General features: G+C 31.6%; 1 protein-coding gene across 4 annotated transcripts in view; it reads right to left on the bottom strand.

The window, feature by feature from the left end:
* DTNBP1 (dystrobrevin binding protein 1) overlaps positions 1-15,426 on the bottom strand; it is a 159,343-nt gene that overhangs the window by 121,457 nt on the left and 22,460 nt on the right. The window contains exons 2-5 of one of the 4 annotated variants that reach the window (XM_031946824.1): positions 14,057-14,110; positions 13,040-13,090; positions 7,171-7,231; positions 1,733-1,865 (exon numbers count right to left, since the gene is read on the bottom strand). In XM_031946824.1, the coding sequence (XP_031802684.1) occupies positions 1,733-1,865; positions 7,171-7,231; positions 13,040-13,090; positions 14,057-14,110 (299 nt within the window). Of the gene's footprint in view, positions 1-1,732; positions 1,866-3,478; positions 3,521-7,170; positions 7,232-13,039; positions 13,091-14,056; positions 14,111-15,426 lie in introns of those variants that run through there. The other 3 variants (XM_031946825.1, XM_031946826.1, XM_031946827.1) reach the window with 3 other exon arrangements.

Raw genomic sequence — 15,426 nt, 5'->3', positions numbered from 1 at the left:
TAATTTCACTTCTCTGAGATAGAGTTGAACACTGATTTTGGAATCGAGGACCACATTCAAATTCCACTTCTGATGCTTACTATTTATGGGACCTGGGAAAAATTGTTCAACTTTTAAAAATCTTAGTCGAATCATCTATTAAAAAAAAAAAAGGTATATTTTCCTTTCTTTTTCCTAAAAGATATAATGTAAAAACCATTTTAGAATATATTTTTAATCTCTTTACAAGTGGTAAACTAAATTTAAAGTTCTCCAATGAGTTTCAACATGATTCCTTTCACATCTCATCCAAAAAATAGCAGAATCCCAGTTCGATAAGGCATAATGAGCTGCCAATTCATCTTGGATACAATCTACACATGCTACCACTCACAAACTAAAGACAACTAATGAAAACACTAGTTCTTAGAGTATTAAAATAAGCTGAAAGTTTGCTGTCTTAGATCTTAAAGAAGAATTATAGCCTTTCTCAAAGGAAAGAAAATCCTATTCTCTAATAAGAAGCATTTCTAGTGTCTGAAAGTATTCAACTTCTAAATTCTAATCACAGACTATTCAAATGACCATTTAACAACTTTTATCATCTTCTTGCCTAAACTTTCTTAAAAAAAAAAAAAAGAAATTTTATATAAATCAAGGAAATAAATTGTAGAGTACAAGACTGAGGATAATATATTTTTATACTTTAATAGCTTTTTTGTCAAATTAACTAAAGAGTTCTTTTGCAAAATTACCTTTTTTCCTTCTCTTTTAAAATTAAATTTGGATTTTTTTTTATGAACATAATTATCAACAAACAATAACAAAAAAGACTAAGAATCTGTGAACTTCTGCTACATGTACTTTTCTTAAATAGTGTTAAATGAGTTTAACAAGATAATGACTACTACTTTTCCACTCATCTCACTAATATTACAAATTAATTAGCAACTAGCTACCTATTTCATTTCTTAAGTCAGTGTGATCCTAAAAAATGTCAGAAGATTATATTAAATATAATAATATAACTTTATTAACAAAAAACAAAAATAAAAAGAATATGGATAGTATATGATCAAATGTAACTCCCAGAGCTATAGTTAAAAATAGATAGAGATATGTATGGCTAAATAGTTAACTATAGGTAGTTAACTATAACAACTTAAAGTGTATATTATTTTTATACCTTGATACAATAAATCTTGATTTATTAGTGTCCAAATATAGGTCAAACCCTCAGTTGACCTGATATTTTCCCCCTACTACCATACTCTGAGGAAAAAAAGGCTGATTACAAAAAAACAAATTCTGAATAAGGAGCTAATGAAAAGAAGCAACTTTCAGGATATGTCCTAGGATCAGCATACATTCAATCCCATTTTCTACGTAAAAACTATTATACCACACCCATATTGTATCACTACAATATTAACTAATGTTTATAATGACAATTTTGAGGTACTGCAAGAGCATCTATCATCAAAAAAAGTTTATATTGTATTATCAGTATAATTCAGACAGTAAAGCATGAAACTATTTTTTGAAAATATTTTCAACAAATATTGAAATAAAAGATTTTTCAGCTTAATCCCACAATTAATAAATTAATAAATTAGCCAGAACATTTAATTCCTTAAGTATTCTATTTAATCAAGTTTCCACCATTCTCTAAAAGATTACTGAACTTCAATCAGGTTTCTGCCTTGATCATTTTAGTTTCTGAAAGGAATATATAGAAAAACAGAAAACTTACTCAAATTCGCAGTCATGGATTCTAGATCTGCTAACAATCCTGGAATCTGCTGGAGCTGTTCTTGTAACTCAATTAAACTTGTCTTCTTTTTCTCCCAGTGTACTGAAAGCATCACCACTTCACTATCCACCCGCTGCAATATATGACACATAGTATATCAGAGATTTTAATTATTAAAAACACAAATAAGTTTCCACAGAAAAGTTTCTGTCCACATCAGTCTTTAATAATTCCTAAGCCAACATCATCCTGTTTAAAAAGAAACTGACACAGTTTTCTTTTGTTGAAGTGATCATTCTTAATAGGTAGTGCAGGAAACGTCAAATTATTGCTTATTCCAAAAGACTTTAATCAAGAGAAGAGAAATCTAAGAGGTGACCTAAAAACTGCTTTCAAATGTACCCTACTTTAAGCAAACCATATATTTGAACATGTGAATTTGTCCCCTCCCCAAAAGGGATAATTGGGTTGTCTGTTTTTTTATTTAAACAGTAAGCTCCCCTAGTTCACTTAGAAAGTGACTGAATTTATAAAACTATCTTTCACATACAACTTTTTGGAAACATGTTTATCATATGCAAATAAAACTGAAAAAGGCTTAAACTGTAATATTTCAAAAGCATACTACTATGTCCTATCCTAAAATGTTCTTAACTTATTCATATTTTCTGATGAGTTGATAAGAGCTCCAGACTTTTAGCACATGCACCAGATTTTGCTTTAGCATTAGAAGTTCTACTCAAGCAAAATAGGTTCCTGAATTTAGAGCTGGAAGGGACCTTAGAAATGATCCATCCTTCATTTTATAGATGTAGAAATCTGGGACCAGAGAAGTTAATCTTACAGATTACAAAGATATTAAGCAGCAAAGTTGGGATTTCTTTGTACAAAAACTTTTTAATTTAATGTAATCACCCATTTTGCATTTCATGTTGTACTCTAGTTCTTCTTTGGCCATCAATTCCTTCTTTCTCCACAGATCTGAGGTAGCCTATCCTTTTTTTTTTCCCTAACCAAGTTATAGTATCATTCTTTATGTCTAAATCATGAACCATTTTGACCCTATCTTGGTATTGAGTGTTAGGTGTTGGTCAATGCCTAATTTCTGCAATGCTATTTTTGAATTTTCCCAGCAATTTTTGCCAAATAGTGAATTCTTATCCCAGAAGCTGGGGTCTTTGGTTTTATCAAACTCTAGATTACCAAAGTTATTGACTATTGTGTCTTGTGAACCTAAACTCAATACACTGATCGACTACTCTATTTCTTAGCCAGTAACAAATCATTTTGATGACTGCTGCTTTATAATTTTATTTTTGTGAGAGGTAGTGGTCAGAAGCAAAACATCAAGGAGGAGGAAAAGGGGATAGGAAAGAGAAAAGTATAAATTGGGGAAAATAAAATGACAGGAAATACAGAGTTAGTCATTTTAACTGTGAATGGGAATGGGATAAACTTTCCCATAAAATAGAAATGAATAGCAGATTGGATTAAAAGCCAAAATCCTATAACATATTGTTTACAAGAAACAAATTTAAAGCAGAGTGATAAATACACAGTAAAAATAAAAGATTGGAGCAGAATTTATTTTGCTGAAGTTAAAAAAAAAAGCAGGTGTAGCAATCCTGATCTCAGGTAAAGCAAAAGCAAAATTATATCTAATTAAAAGAAATAAGGAAGGAAACTACATCTTACTAATGGGTACCATAGATAATGAAGTAATATCAATATTAAACTCATATGCACCAAATGGTATAGCATCCAAGTTCCTGGAGAAGTTTAAGAGAGCTGCAAGAAGAAATAGAAAAACTATATTAGGGGGAATCTCAAACTCACTCTATCAGAACTAGATAAACTGAACCACAAAATAAAAAAGAAAGAATTAAGAAGGTAAATAGAATTTTATTGGCCTTCTATAGTTGCATTGGAGGTCTCACAGCTAGTTTGCTGATCCATTGGCTTCTGAACCAGAACACAGTAGCCAATAGTGCTGTATTTTGGCTAAGAGTCTCCCACTAGAATCCCAGCATGTAGAGTCATTCCACCCTGGGCCTCCCTGCACTGCGCCTGCATGGGGCCACCTCCCTCCCTGACTGATTGAGACAGACCTTACTCCAAAATCCATTCAAAGGCTTGATATGGTATTAATTTGGAAGGAAGCTAGGAAAAGCTCAGATAAAGAACTGTCTATTCTCTGCCATCTTGGCTGGGATTTGAACTCAGGCCCTCTAATACCCAATCTAGCCGTCATTCTATTGTACTGCAATGCTTCCTCTTTAGGTTGCTTAGGTCTTAAAATAAAGCTGAGCTTTATTTTGTTACTCATTTAAGGAGCATAATCTCTTAAATGCATAATTTTTAAGAGTAGTTATGTGTTTATTAGCAAAAATCCACCACCTCATCCTCATTCTCCCTTCTCACCATCAGCACTAGTTGAGAATACAAGAAAAACAGAACTTATAACAAAAATGTATAATCAATCAAAACAATGTTTTACATTGACCATGTCCAAAAAAGATTTGTCTCATTCTGAGACCTTCCTCTCTGATGTTTCATCATTAGTCCTCTGGAATCACAGGGATAATTACAATAATAAAGAGATTAGCACAATATTTCATCACATTTATATATCACAATTTACACATCAATTCCTCAATTTAAGGTAGCTCTTCAGATTCTCATTCTTTGCTATCTCAAAAAAAGCTATAAATATTTTGATTATTAAATACTGTTTGTTGTATTTAGAAATAATCATTTCTTTAATCTATTCTCCCTCAGATTTTCCCTTCTCCACTATCTCCTGAAATCACTGACTTCTATTAGTTCATTCTCATTTTCAGGGAGTTCGTTATTTTGGTCAGTCAATTAACATTTATTAAATCATCTACTCCATGCTGGGGTACTGTATTAAGTGATAGATAAAGATTTCATACTGCTTATGCCAAGCTAATTACCTTTTCAATTCTTTCTTCCATAACCCTCATTTCTTTTTGCATCTTTTCCTCTGGTGTTCCCACTTCACATTTAAAAATATATTAAACTCTCAAAAATTTTTTTTTGCTTTATCTGTTCCAGGAATTCTAGTTGAAATTGTATCTTTGCTGTATTTTTCTTTGAAGCTTTTCTTGCAGACATTTTGGAGTCAATCTCTTCTCTTTTGGGCTTTTATCTTGAGTGTTCCCTGTTATAAAAATGCTTTGATGGTGGGATAGGTTTTTTCTTGGTTGTTGCTCATTCTTCCAGTCCCAGGGTCATACCCTTCACACTTCTGAAGAGAATGTCTAGGCTGATCCTGCTGCTATTTTCCTGAAGTATTAAATCTAGTATTGTTCCAGGATTTCATGGATAGCTCAGGCTGGAGACCTGAAACTTTCAGTATTCCCAAAATGATCTGATCTAGAACAAAGTCTGATTAATTCCCTTGTGTTCTTAGCTCTGCAAGCTTTTGAAATGAGTTTAGTCTAAGCAACACATCTATGATCTTACTCCTAATTATAGTTCCATTACATTACTACTGGACTTAGTTACTATCAGCCAGTTGGAAACTTTGCTGGTTCAGAGTGAAAGAACTGCAAGTTTCCTAATAGTTTGGGGTTCCTTCTTTTATTATTGCATTATAATCTTCAGTGTTGGCTGGAAGCTAGAAATGAGACACTACCCACCACCACTGCACTCTTGTTTTATTCCCTGTGTCAGTGACACAATAACTGATTGCTTCTGCAAAATTCTTTTGCTTCTTGTTCCTTGCTCAGTACTCAGTCTAGGGCCTATGACTGCTTCTTACTCTAGAGCTCCAACCTGGTGCAAGTCCTTGCCTCAGTCCTCCCCAGATCTGGATAGTGAGCAACAGGTCTTCCAACTGATAGCTATTCTTGCACCCTGGACAAATTTAGGTCCATCTGTGCTAGATTTGGAACCTTGTTTTGCCCTGGTACAAAACTTCCACTTCTCCTTGCATGTCCTCAATGTTGTTTCCAGGCTAGACGTGATCCCTAATGTCTGTGAATGGTGTCTCATTTGTCTCTGTATGAGGATCTATGCTAGAAAAATGTCTTCATTGATTTCTTTTTAAGATTTCCTGATCAAGACTTGGTCTAGTATGTTTTCTAAATTTTTGTCTTAATTGTGGTAGGGAGATCACCTGTATTTCTTCCTGCTACTTCTTAGTTTAATTCTTAATAATTGTAATCTTGATACACCACATGGAGCAATTATTCCTCAAAAAGTGAATAATGTTACAAATAAAAACATAATTTGTTAAAAACAGACTGGCATATTTCTAGAATTCTCTACTAAACACACATTTTCCAAAAGAAGGCATCCTTATTTGAGAGTAATGTCTAATTGTGACAAGTGTTTTGTATCCATAAAATAATATTAGATTAGCTATGTATCATCATTAGCAAAGTCCCTTTCAGCTCTAAAATTCTCTAAGTCTCGTAGTAGTACCACTTTCAGGGACAATTCATTGAATCCTGCTGAGATAACTAAAATAACAGCAATAAGTCACAAAGAACATTTTAATTTTGTATATAAGGTACTATATTTTTTTTAAAAAATTTTGAGCTGCTATATTTTTAAGAAGAAATTTAAGCAGTGATTGGCAATATTGATTAGATATGGACATAAAAGATCCTTCTCTTCAGATATAACTGAATTTGAATATTAATACTTTTAAAATTATAAATATGTCAACAGTACATGTAATTTAAAGAAAATATTTTTTCATCACGAATATTTAGCATCATTTCTCATCATGAATATTTATGAGGACATCAAATAAAAGACTGCATCTAAATTCAGACTCACTAATTTGGACTATGGGTATAAGCAGCCTTAACTGGAGAACAGTCCAAGCTTTTTTATTTTAAAAGAAAAGAATTCTCATACTTTAAAGTAAATTAATTTGTCTAACAAAAATAGTCTTAGGAACCAACTTTAAAAAATAATTTGTAATTAAGTGAATCATATCATATGTAAATGTTTCTAAAGTGCTAGAAAATGGTATTCTTTGAAGTTGGACATGATCCTTTCAACTCTGTTTACATATGCACTTTCTATTCATTTGAAAATATTTTGTAAAGAGTAAGCAAAGATAAACTTCTGCGTCCAAGTGAAAATAAATTCTAAATTGGTAGATCCAAATAAATGACAATTATTAAGTTTATATACAATGATGATCCTATGAGTCAAACTGTCACAGACATTGCATTTAGATAAGCTAAATACTTATCTGACACCTTGAAGAACTAATCAAAATTCTTTAAGCCAGTAAGGACTAGTCTATATCTCAGAGATATTTTGGAGACATTGAAAATGAACTTTGTTAATTCCATTTCGGAAATTCTATACAAGACATTTTAGAGGAAGCATCCTACATTTAAATAAGTTCATCACTTATAGGATATAAAAAAACCCCAGAAAAATAAAGTCTCTACCTCTCCTGCACTTGCACATTCCTTTGCTCTCTTGTGAAGGGCAGCCCATGTATCTTCATATCTAAAAAGAATAATTAAAATAATATATTTTTTTAAATGCTTTAAAAAAGTACAATTGTACAAATGCCTTGACCAATTATATAAAGAAATAAATTAGCAGCATCATTCTCAGGGTAGATCCATTCTCTGAAAGTAGTAGAGAGCTAAAGAATTTTGTCACACATTTGAAATGGAAGATAACACTAACTCAAAAAATGTAAACAGAACATATTTAAATCTACAGAGTTGAGGCAAGGTATAAAGCTGTCAATTATTATTTAATCTTAACTGCTCTAAGAAAACTTTTAAGAGAATTTTATTTAATTCATGAACTAAATAGTTAATTATACTGGATAACTGGAGTGCTGAACTTGGAAGTCAGGAAGACCGAAGTATGAATTCTATCTCAACCACTTTCTAACCATATGATCCTGGGAAAATCATTTAACTTCATCTGCCTCAATTTCCTCATCTTTAAAATAGAAACAATGATAGTACCTACTTCACAGGGTTATTATGAGGATCAAATGACATAACAAGTGTACAGTATCTTGCAAATCTTAAAGTGCTAAATAAATGTTATGATTATTATAATATTATTGTTATTATTAGAAGAGATTATAGCTACAAGAATCCCCAAATCCTAATACAATGCTATAGATACTTAATAAGTACTTATTGACTATACTTATCTAATTGAAATTGAATTAAAAACAATGGATTTTACTTTGGTACACCAAGTTGTGCATATATCTTAAAAGGATAACTAAGTAAGTATTATTCATTCAGGCAATGCCACAGTGGTCAAGTGGAATCTTCATTTGCACATCTTCATGTGGCTATTGTACTGCTACTTGAAACCCAAAATGTCCAAAACTTTTCTCCCAAAACTGTTCCTCTTTCTGATTACTACTTCTGTAGCTGGTATCAATATTTATTTTATCTTAACTGTTCCATCTCCTAAATTTCCTACATTGTTGCTAAATTCTATGACTTTACCTTAGAAATTTCTTTTACCCAAGTCCTTCTTCCCTTTTCCATTGGCATTCTCCTAGCACAAATCTTCATTACTATTTGTCCATACCATTAAAAAAAAAAAAAAAAAAAGCTCTTAAGCAGTCTTCTTACCTCTACTCTCTCGTCTAAACCATGTGAGATTAATCTTCTATATATACATGTAAGATTAGCTGAAAGGGATTTTAAAAGGTCATCTACTCCAACTCCTTGTTTCATAGAGAAGTGACTTGTCCATTCATGTATATTTTAAGTAGATCAGTCAAGACTTGAGTTCAGATCCTCTGAATGCAAATCCAGCATTCTTTTCATTGAATTAGACTCTAGTTATATTACGCATGTATTCAAAATCCTTCAGTTGCTCCCTATTTTCTACATCCTCATCATTACCATGAGGCCCTTTTCAGCTTTATAACTTTAAGATCTTTCCTCTGTCTTTTCATATATCTATCTATTTATTTATTTCTGAGGCAATTGGAGTTAAGTGATTTGCCAAGAGTCACACAGCTAAGAAGTGTTTAAGTGTCTGAGGCCACATTTGAACTCAGGTCCTCCTGAGTTCAGGGCTGGTGCTCTATCCACTGCGCCACCTAACTGGTAGTATATCTTTTAGTATATCTTAAAAAGATTAATCTTTTGAATAAAAGGGAACTCTTTTTCTTCTTGTTCTCTGCCCATCCCCCGTCCCCCCAGAGAATTCTGCTCCTACTAATGATAACAGTTGCCATGTATATAACACTAGTTTTCAAATTGCTTTATGTGCATTATCTCACTGAATATCTCAGTGGCGCCTCACAACAAAGTCGCTTCAATCTTATTTTATCACCATTTTGTAGATGAGCAAGGTTCATGGAGAGTAGTTCAGTCATAGAATTATTACCTAATAAGAGGCAGATTTTGAACCCAAGACTTCCTATTGTCAAGTGCAGTGCTCTTTCTAATATACATACTATTTTGCAAATAGCTTCTGAAGTTACTGCAGTTCAAACCCAAAAATGAAAACAAAGTGAGAAAAACTCACCCTTTGAAATTAAAAGCAATAAATGGATAAAATGGATGTGATTAGCCTGCTATAGCAGTTTTCTACCCCAAGAGAAATCTATAAAATATGCTGCTGCTAAGACTTTAATGTCTCCCAAATCTCAGCAAGGGATTAGGATCACTCCCAAATTTCAATCAAAAGACTACAATAAACTGTGATCTAATGGATTATAACATATTAAAGATAATTTATCAAAACAGAAGAGTCTGCATGGAGTCTCAAAAAAGGCAAACTTAAAGAATTAAAAAAAGACATTTATTGGAGATAAGCTAAAAGGGTAGGCAGAAGAAAGGGATCTATTAGAAAGCCATTTATAAAAAGAAATAAGGTTTTTTTTAAAGGTAATTTTATATATCAAGTTTTCAATAAGAATTAGTTTAGTTTTTTAAATATGTCTTTATTGGTTATTTTCAATTTCAGGATCATGGAATTTGGAGTTAAAGAATCTTAGAAATCTTATTTGACTGATGAGCAAACAGGCTCAAAGAGTTTAAGCTCTTTGCAAAAGGCTATACAAGTAAAAAGTAAAACTGTGATGTGAATCTAGTTCCCCTTATTCAATATCAAGTGTTCTTTCTTCTATAGTATGCTATCTTGGATTTGATGAGAAGTACAATAGACAATATTATAGCCAAGTATCACTGGAAGAAGGAAAATCAGTAATAAATACATTATGAGTGACTGAAAATATGCATTGTGGGTAGAGCTGTAAATTCATACAACCAGCATGGAATACAATTTGGAATTATGCAAAGTGACTAAAATGTCCACAATCATTGGTTTTGCGATTCTGTTAGGGACATACTCCCAGATTGTCACTGACAAAAAATTTAAAAATTTTTAAAGGCTGCAAATAAACTAAAATATTTATAGCAGCACTCTTCCTGGTAACAAAAAACTGGAAACAAAATAGATGCTCACTGATTAAAGAACAAGTAAACAAAATGTGGTATATTAATATAATGGAATATTACTATGCTAAAAGAAAACAGAGAAATGTGGGAAAATTTACATAAACTTATGTAAAGGGAAGTAAGCAAAGTCAGGAAAACAATATATACAATGACTAGAACGATAAAGAACAACATCTACAAAACAAGAAAAACTGAATGGTGAGAAAGTATGAAAACCACATTTGGCCCCAAATAAGAACTATGAGAAGACACATACACCTGCACCTTTGCAGAGTTTGGGGAAGGACCAAGAATTTGGAACACTGCACATACAAACAATTTTTTTCAACACTATTGGCTCTGCTTAATATTTTTTTTGCTTCCTCCAAAAAATAAAATAAAATTCTTTGTAATAAAGGATGGCTCACTGTGAAGGAAGAGAGATAGGAGGCTGGTCTATGCAATCTAAGAACAAAAGATATCAGTAGAAATACCTTATTTAAAAAGAGTGGTAACAGACAAACAGCTCAAATATTTTACTGGAATCCAGTGATGACTAAAAGAACTAGAACAAGATTTCTAACAAATTGGTCAGATCTTCTTTGGAAGACTTAAGAAAATGCATGTATAAAAACTGCATAGGATCAGAAGACTGGATGAAACTGTGATTTATAACACTGGACAGTGCCAACAAGAGACAAAATCATGTGATTCCAAGTACTTATCAGCTTATCAGCTATTCGGCGTTCAATGTCTCTAAGGGAAAAGACTCACAGCATAATAAAATTTTACATTTGAGAACTGTTGTAGTATAGCAAATAGAATCCTTAGGTAATTACTATAAATTGTCAAGATATAAATTTAGACGTCATATGAGGAAAAACACAATAAGAAATGAATCAGCCCTTTGATCCAGCAGTGTTTCTACTGGTCTTATATCCCAAAGAGATCTTAAAGGAAGGAAAGGGACCCCTTTGATCCAGCAGTGTTTCTACTGGTCTTATATCCCAAAGAGATCTTAAAGGAAGGAAAGGGACCCAAGTGTGCAAAAATGTTTGTGGCAGCCCTTTTTGTAGAGAAAGTGGAAACTGAATGGATGCCCATCAATTGGAGAGTAGCTGAATATGTTATGTTATATGAATGTTATGGAATATTATTGTTCTGTAAGAAACGACCAGCAGGATGATTTCAGAAAGGCTTGGAGAGACTTACATGAACTGATACTAAGTGAAATGAGCAGAACCAGGAGATCATTATATACAGCAACAAGATTATACGATGATCAATTCTGATGGACGTGGCTCTTTTCAACAATGAGATGATTCAAACAGTTCCAATTGTTCAGTAAAGAGAATCAGCTACAGCCAGAGAGAGAACTATGGGAAATGAATGTGGACCACAATGTAGCATTTCCACTCTTTGTTATTGTTTGCTTGCATTTTTGTTTTCCTTCTCAGGTTTTGTTTTGTTTTTTTCTTTCTTTCTAGACCTGATTTTTCTGGTGCAGCAAGATAACTGTATAAATATGTACACATATATGGATTTAACATATACTTTAACATATTTAACATGTGTTGGATTCCTGCCATCTAGGGGAGGGGATGGGGGGATGGAGGGGAAAAGTTAGAACAGAAGGTTTTACAAGGGCCAATGTTGAAAAATTACCTATACATATGTTTTGTAAATAAAAAGCTATAATAATAATTTTTAAAAAAGGAAATAGACGAACAAAAAGAAAAAAAGAAATTAAATGCGAATTTGGGGGGAGTTTTGTAGAAGCCACAGATGACATGTAAAAACCAACAGATGGCACAGAAAAAAGTTTAAAAACTCAGACATGTAAAATATATGTATAGTATTGTATAATATTAACATATTTTATCTTTTAATAACATACATACATCCAAATTTTATAATAAAGTATTGTAAACACTCCATAAAAGAAAAACTGAACCAGTCCAATAGTACAGATTGCTTAAGAAGATAGTGATTTCCCCCTTCTATTTATGATTAAGCCAAGGCTAAAATATCACTTGTCAAATATAGTGAAAAAAGAATCTTTTTTCAGATACAGGATAGATTGTGGATTCCTTCCAACTCTGAAATTCTGTGATTCTCTATTCTTGTGCCTGACACAGAATATACACTAAATAAATGCTTGTTGATTTGATTCTTCTATATTTGAAAATTTTACTTTTAAAAGCACCAAGACTTCTTATTGTAATTATGTTATAGAATTATCTCTAAAATCTCCTACTCAATTCAACAACAAACATAAAAAATAAATTCTTTAAACCAGAAAAGAAAAATTTCTAACCTGGAAAAACACAAAAATAAATCTAATAAAAGGAGAAATTTATATGTAAGTATAAGTATTAACAGGAAAATGAAAACAAAGTATAAATGAAATACAATATAATTTTTTCCAATTCGTTTCCTAGATTTTTTTCCCTCATAACAGGTTGATCCTATGTCCTTGAATCACTTGTATAGAACAAACTTTGTTACTTCAGTCTATAGAAGATTTCAATAGTTGTTAGAAAAGGAATATCTTTTCTACATGGAAAAAAATTAATAACCTCATTCTAAGAGCTAAAACTTTTGAGGAATAATAAAAGTAGATTTTTTTTTACTACAATAGGAAAACCAAATGATGCCAGATAAAATATTAAATAATAAAGATAATCCTGAAGTCCTTAAATAGAACAATTAAGTAATTGTACCAAAAAGTGTTACAAGTTTCTCAAAAGAGCAATAAATGTATAGCTATAGGACACTTTAATTTAACTCATCAGATATTTCTGAATCATATCTATAAAATATAAAATTTTAGGAAAGAAATAGCTAAAGTTAAAGCACTAAAGTAAAAAATTGCATTTACCTGCTGAGTAGCTCGAGTCCAGCAGAAAACTTTGGCGAATATTGAACAGTCCTGTCAAAATAAACTTTTTATTAAAAAGACTGCATTTTCTCATATATGTTATAACTACAAATATAAGAATTTTTCCACCTATGAAATTAAAATTTTAAAATCAATAATTGCAACTTCACTAAATTTTAAGAGGAATAAATCATAGTTTGTTTTTCTGTTAATATAATGTATTCAAATCACTAACTCCCAAAGACATTGTTTTTGACATCTAATAAACACTTCAATAGAATTGTAATTACCAAAAAGAAAATCTGCATGATTAAAATGTTTCTTCTTTAGGCTGGAAATGAAATCCAGACACATACTTTATTTTATGTTGAAAATGAAAAACAACAAAATCAACAGTGATATATTTTCATGCGATGTTTCCAAAGATATTTACTTGCTAAGATTTTTGTTATTAATGTGTTTTTTTGCTCTTTTTGTTCTTAATTGTAAAATGAAAACTATGATAAATAATTATCAGATAATATTCATTAAGGTTCTCTGAAATTCAAGTGGAGAAAAAACTACCAAAATAAATCTATGAAAACTAATCATTTAGATTTGTTTCTATTTCATCATAATTTTAGGAGATTACAGGATAAATTTTAAAACGACTAAGTTGTATTTACCCAATATAAATCTCCCACATCCATTTAAATATAAAATCCGTTGTATAACTCAGAGTGAATATCAAACTCAATGGCAAAACTCAGGAGTGCAGACTCAATCAGATTAAGACATAACTGGGAAACAAAATAAATAAAAATTCAGCATAATGCTGATTTATCATTTTTAAAGAAAATTTGTTGTCAATAGAAACTAATTTATACTTGCATTTGACACTATTGATATAATTTATTACTAATGTAACAAAACATAAAAATTTAAGTTGGTTGAAAGAAAATTAGTGTAGTATTATGTAAAAATAAACTTAAAACTCATGGAAGGATTCTTTGAAAATAAATTGTAGCACAGTCATACCTTTGTTTGCTTTTTACTTTTGCTTCTCTTGACTTGTCACTTAAAGACTTGAGCCTATAATTGAGTATAAAATTGTATTATTTTATTTTTGTATTACTCATAAAGACAAGAAATAAGCTTTTAAATTAGATATTTCACAATATTGTAACTTTACTGCCTGACAAGCAAAATTTAGTTTTTAATTTAAAAAACTTACATCTGTTTATAAAATAGCAAACCACTCTTTTATTTTTTACAGAAAAAAATTCTTCTATTTTTCTCTCAAATTGACCATAATCCTGTTTTTAATTTAAATTCAATTTTATTTTATTTTCAGTTCCAAATCCTCCCCCTTCCAATAATGAGAAAGCAAGAAAAACAAAATCTGTTTCAAACGTACACAATCAAGTAAAACCAAATTCCCACATTAGTCATTTCAACAAAATTTTTAAAAAATCTTTTTAGTTTGTATTCTGAGTATACCATCTCTCTAACTGGAGGTGGACAGCATGTTTTACTATGAGTCTTCTAGAATTATTATTGGTCATTGTGCTGATTAGTTTACTAAATTTTTCAAAGTTTTTTGTCTTTATAATATTATCATATACAATCAATTTTCAACATTTGCAAGGATAATGTTCTGAAAAAACAATGCAAAAGTAAAAAAGCATGAATTCGAATACATTGAACCTAAGGAAAAGACATGGTTAGGTTCCTGGGACCACTAAAAACTAATTTTTTGCTAAAGAGATAACTGAAAATAAACTTTCTGCATATAATTTTTATAACAAAACATTAATTCTGATAACATGCATTTTTCTTAACACAGTAATCATAATATAACCCATAAAATACAGGGAAGAGGAGAGACCACGCCTGACAGGATCAGAAGGGAACGGTGATGTCAGAAGAATCTCAAAATAAAAAACAGATGGGACAACCTGCCGTCTCTAATTTCCCTTTCGCCTCTGTGCTTGAATTCTTCCTGATGAAAAGCACATGCCTCAGGGTGAGTCCCTAGCCCTGGTCAGAGTTCAAAACTCCTGCCCAGGGAGGCTTGGGGCCCAGCCTGGTGCAGCTCTCTGAGGAGCCCGATGGCACAGGCAGTAGTAGAGGAGGCAGGATGCTTTCGAGTGCCAGCCAGAGGGCAGGAGTGATACCATTGCATCTGACCACAGACTTAGTTGCTTTTCCATTTTTTCAGTTCCCTCATTGTGCACTTAAGTGAAGTTATGTTAGCACTTTCTGGAGTGCATTCATGAAGACTTTTATAAATACTTTGCTTCTTTTGTGAATATAAGCTTGCATTCACTGTACCTCTCATTTTTTTTTTAATAGTTCATAGCCATGAGGGTGTGTGGTTGCCAATATAAAAGGAAAAATGAGGTTAG

The sequence above is a fragment of the Sarcophilus harrisii genome, chromosome 1 (assembly GCF_902635505.1).
Source record: "Sarcophilus harrisii chromosome 1, mSarHar1.11, whole genome shotgun sequence".
NCBI lineage: Eukaryota > Metazoa > Chordata > Mammalia > Dasyuromorphia > Dasyuridae > Sarcophilus > Sarcophilus harrisii.
Note: the sequence above shows the minus strand (reverse complement) of the source record. Positions and strands in the feature narration are given on the sequence as shown.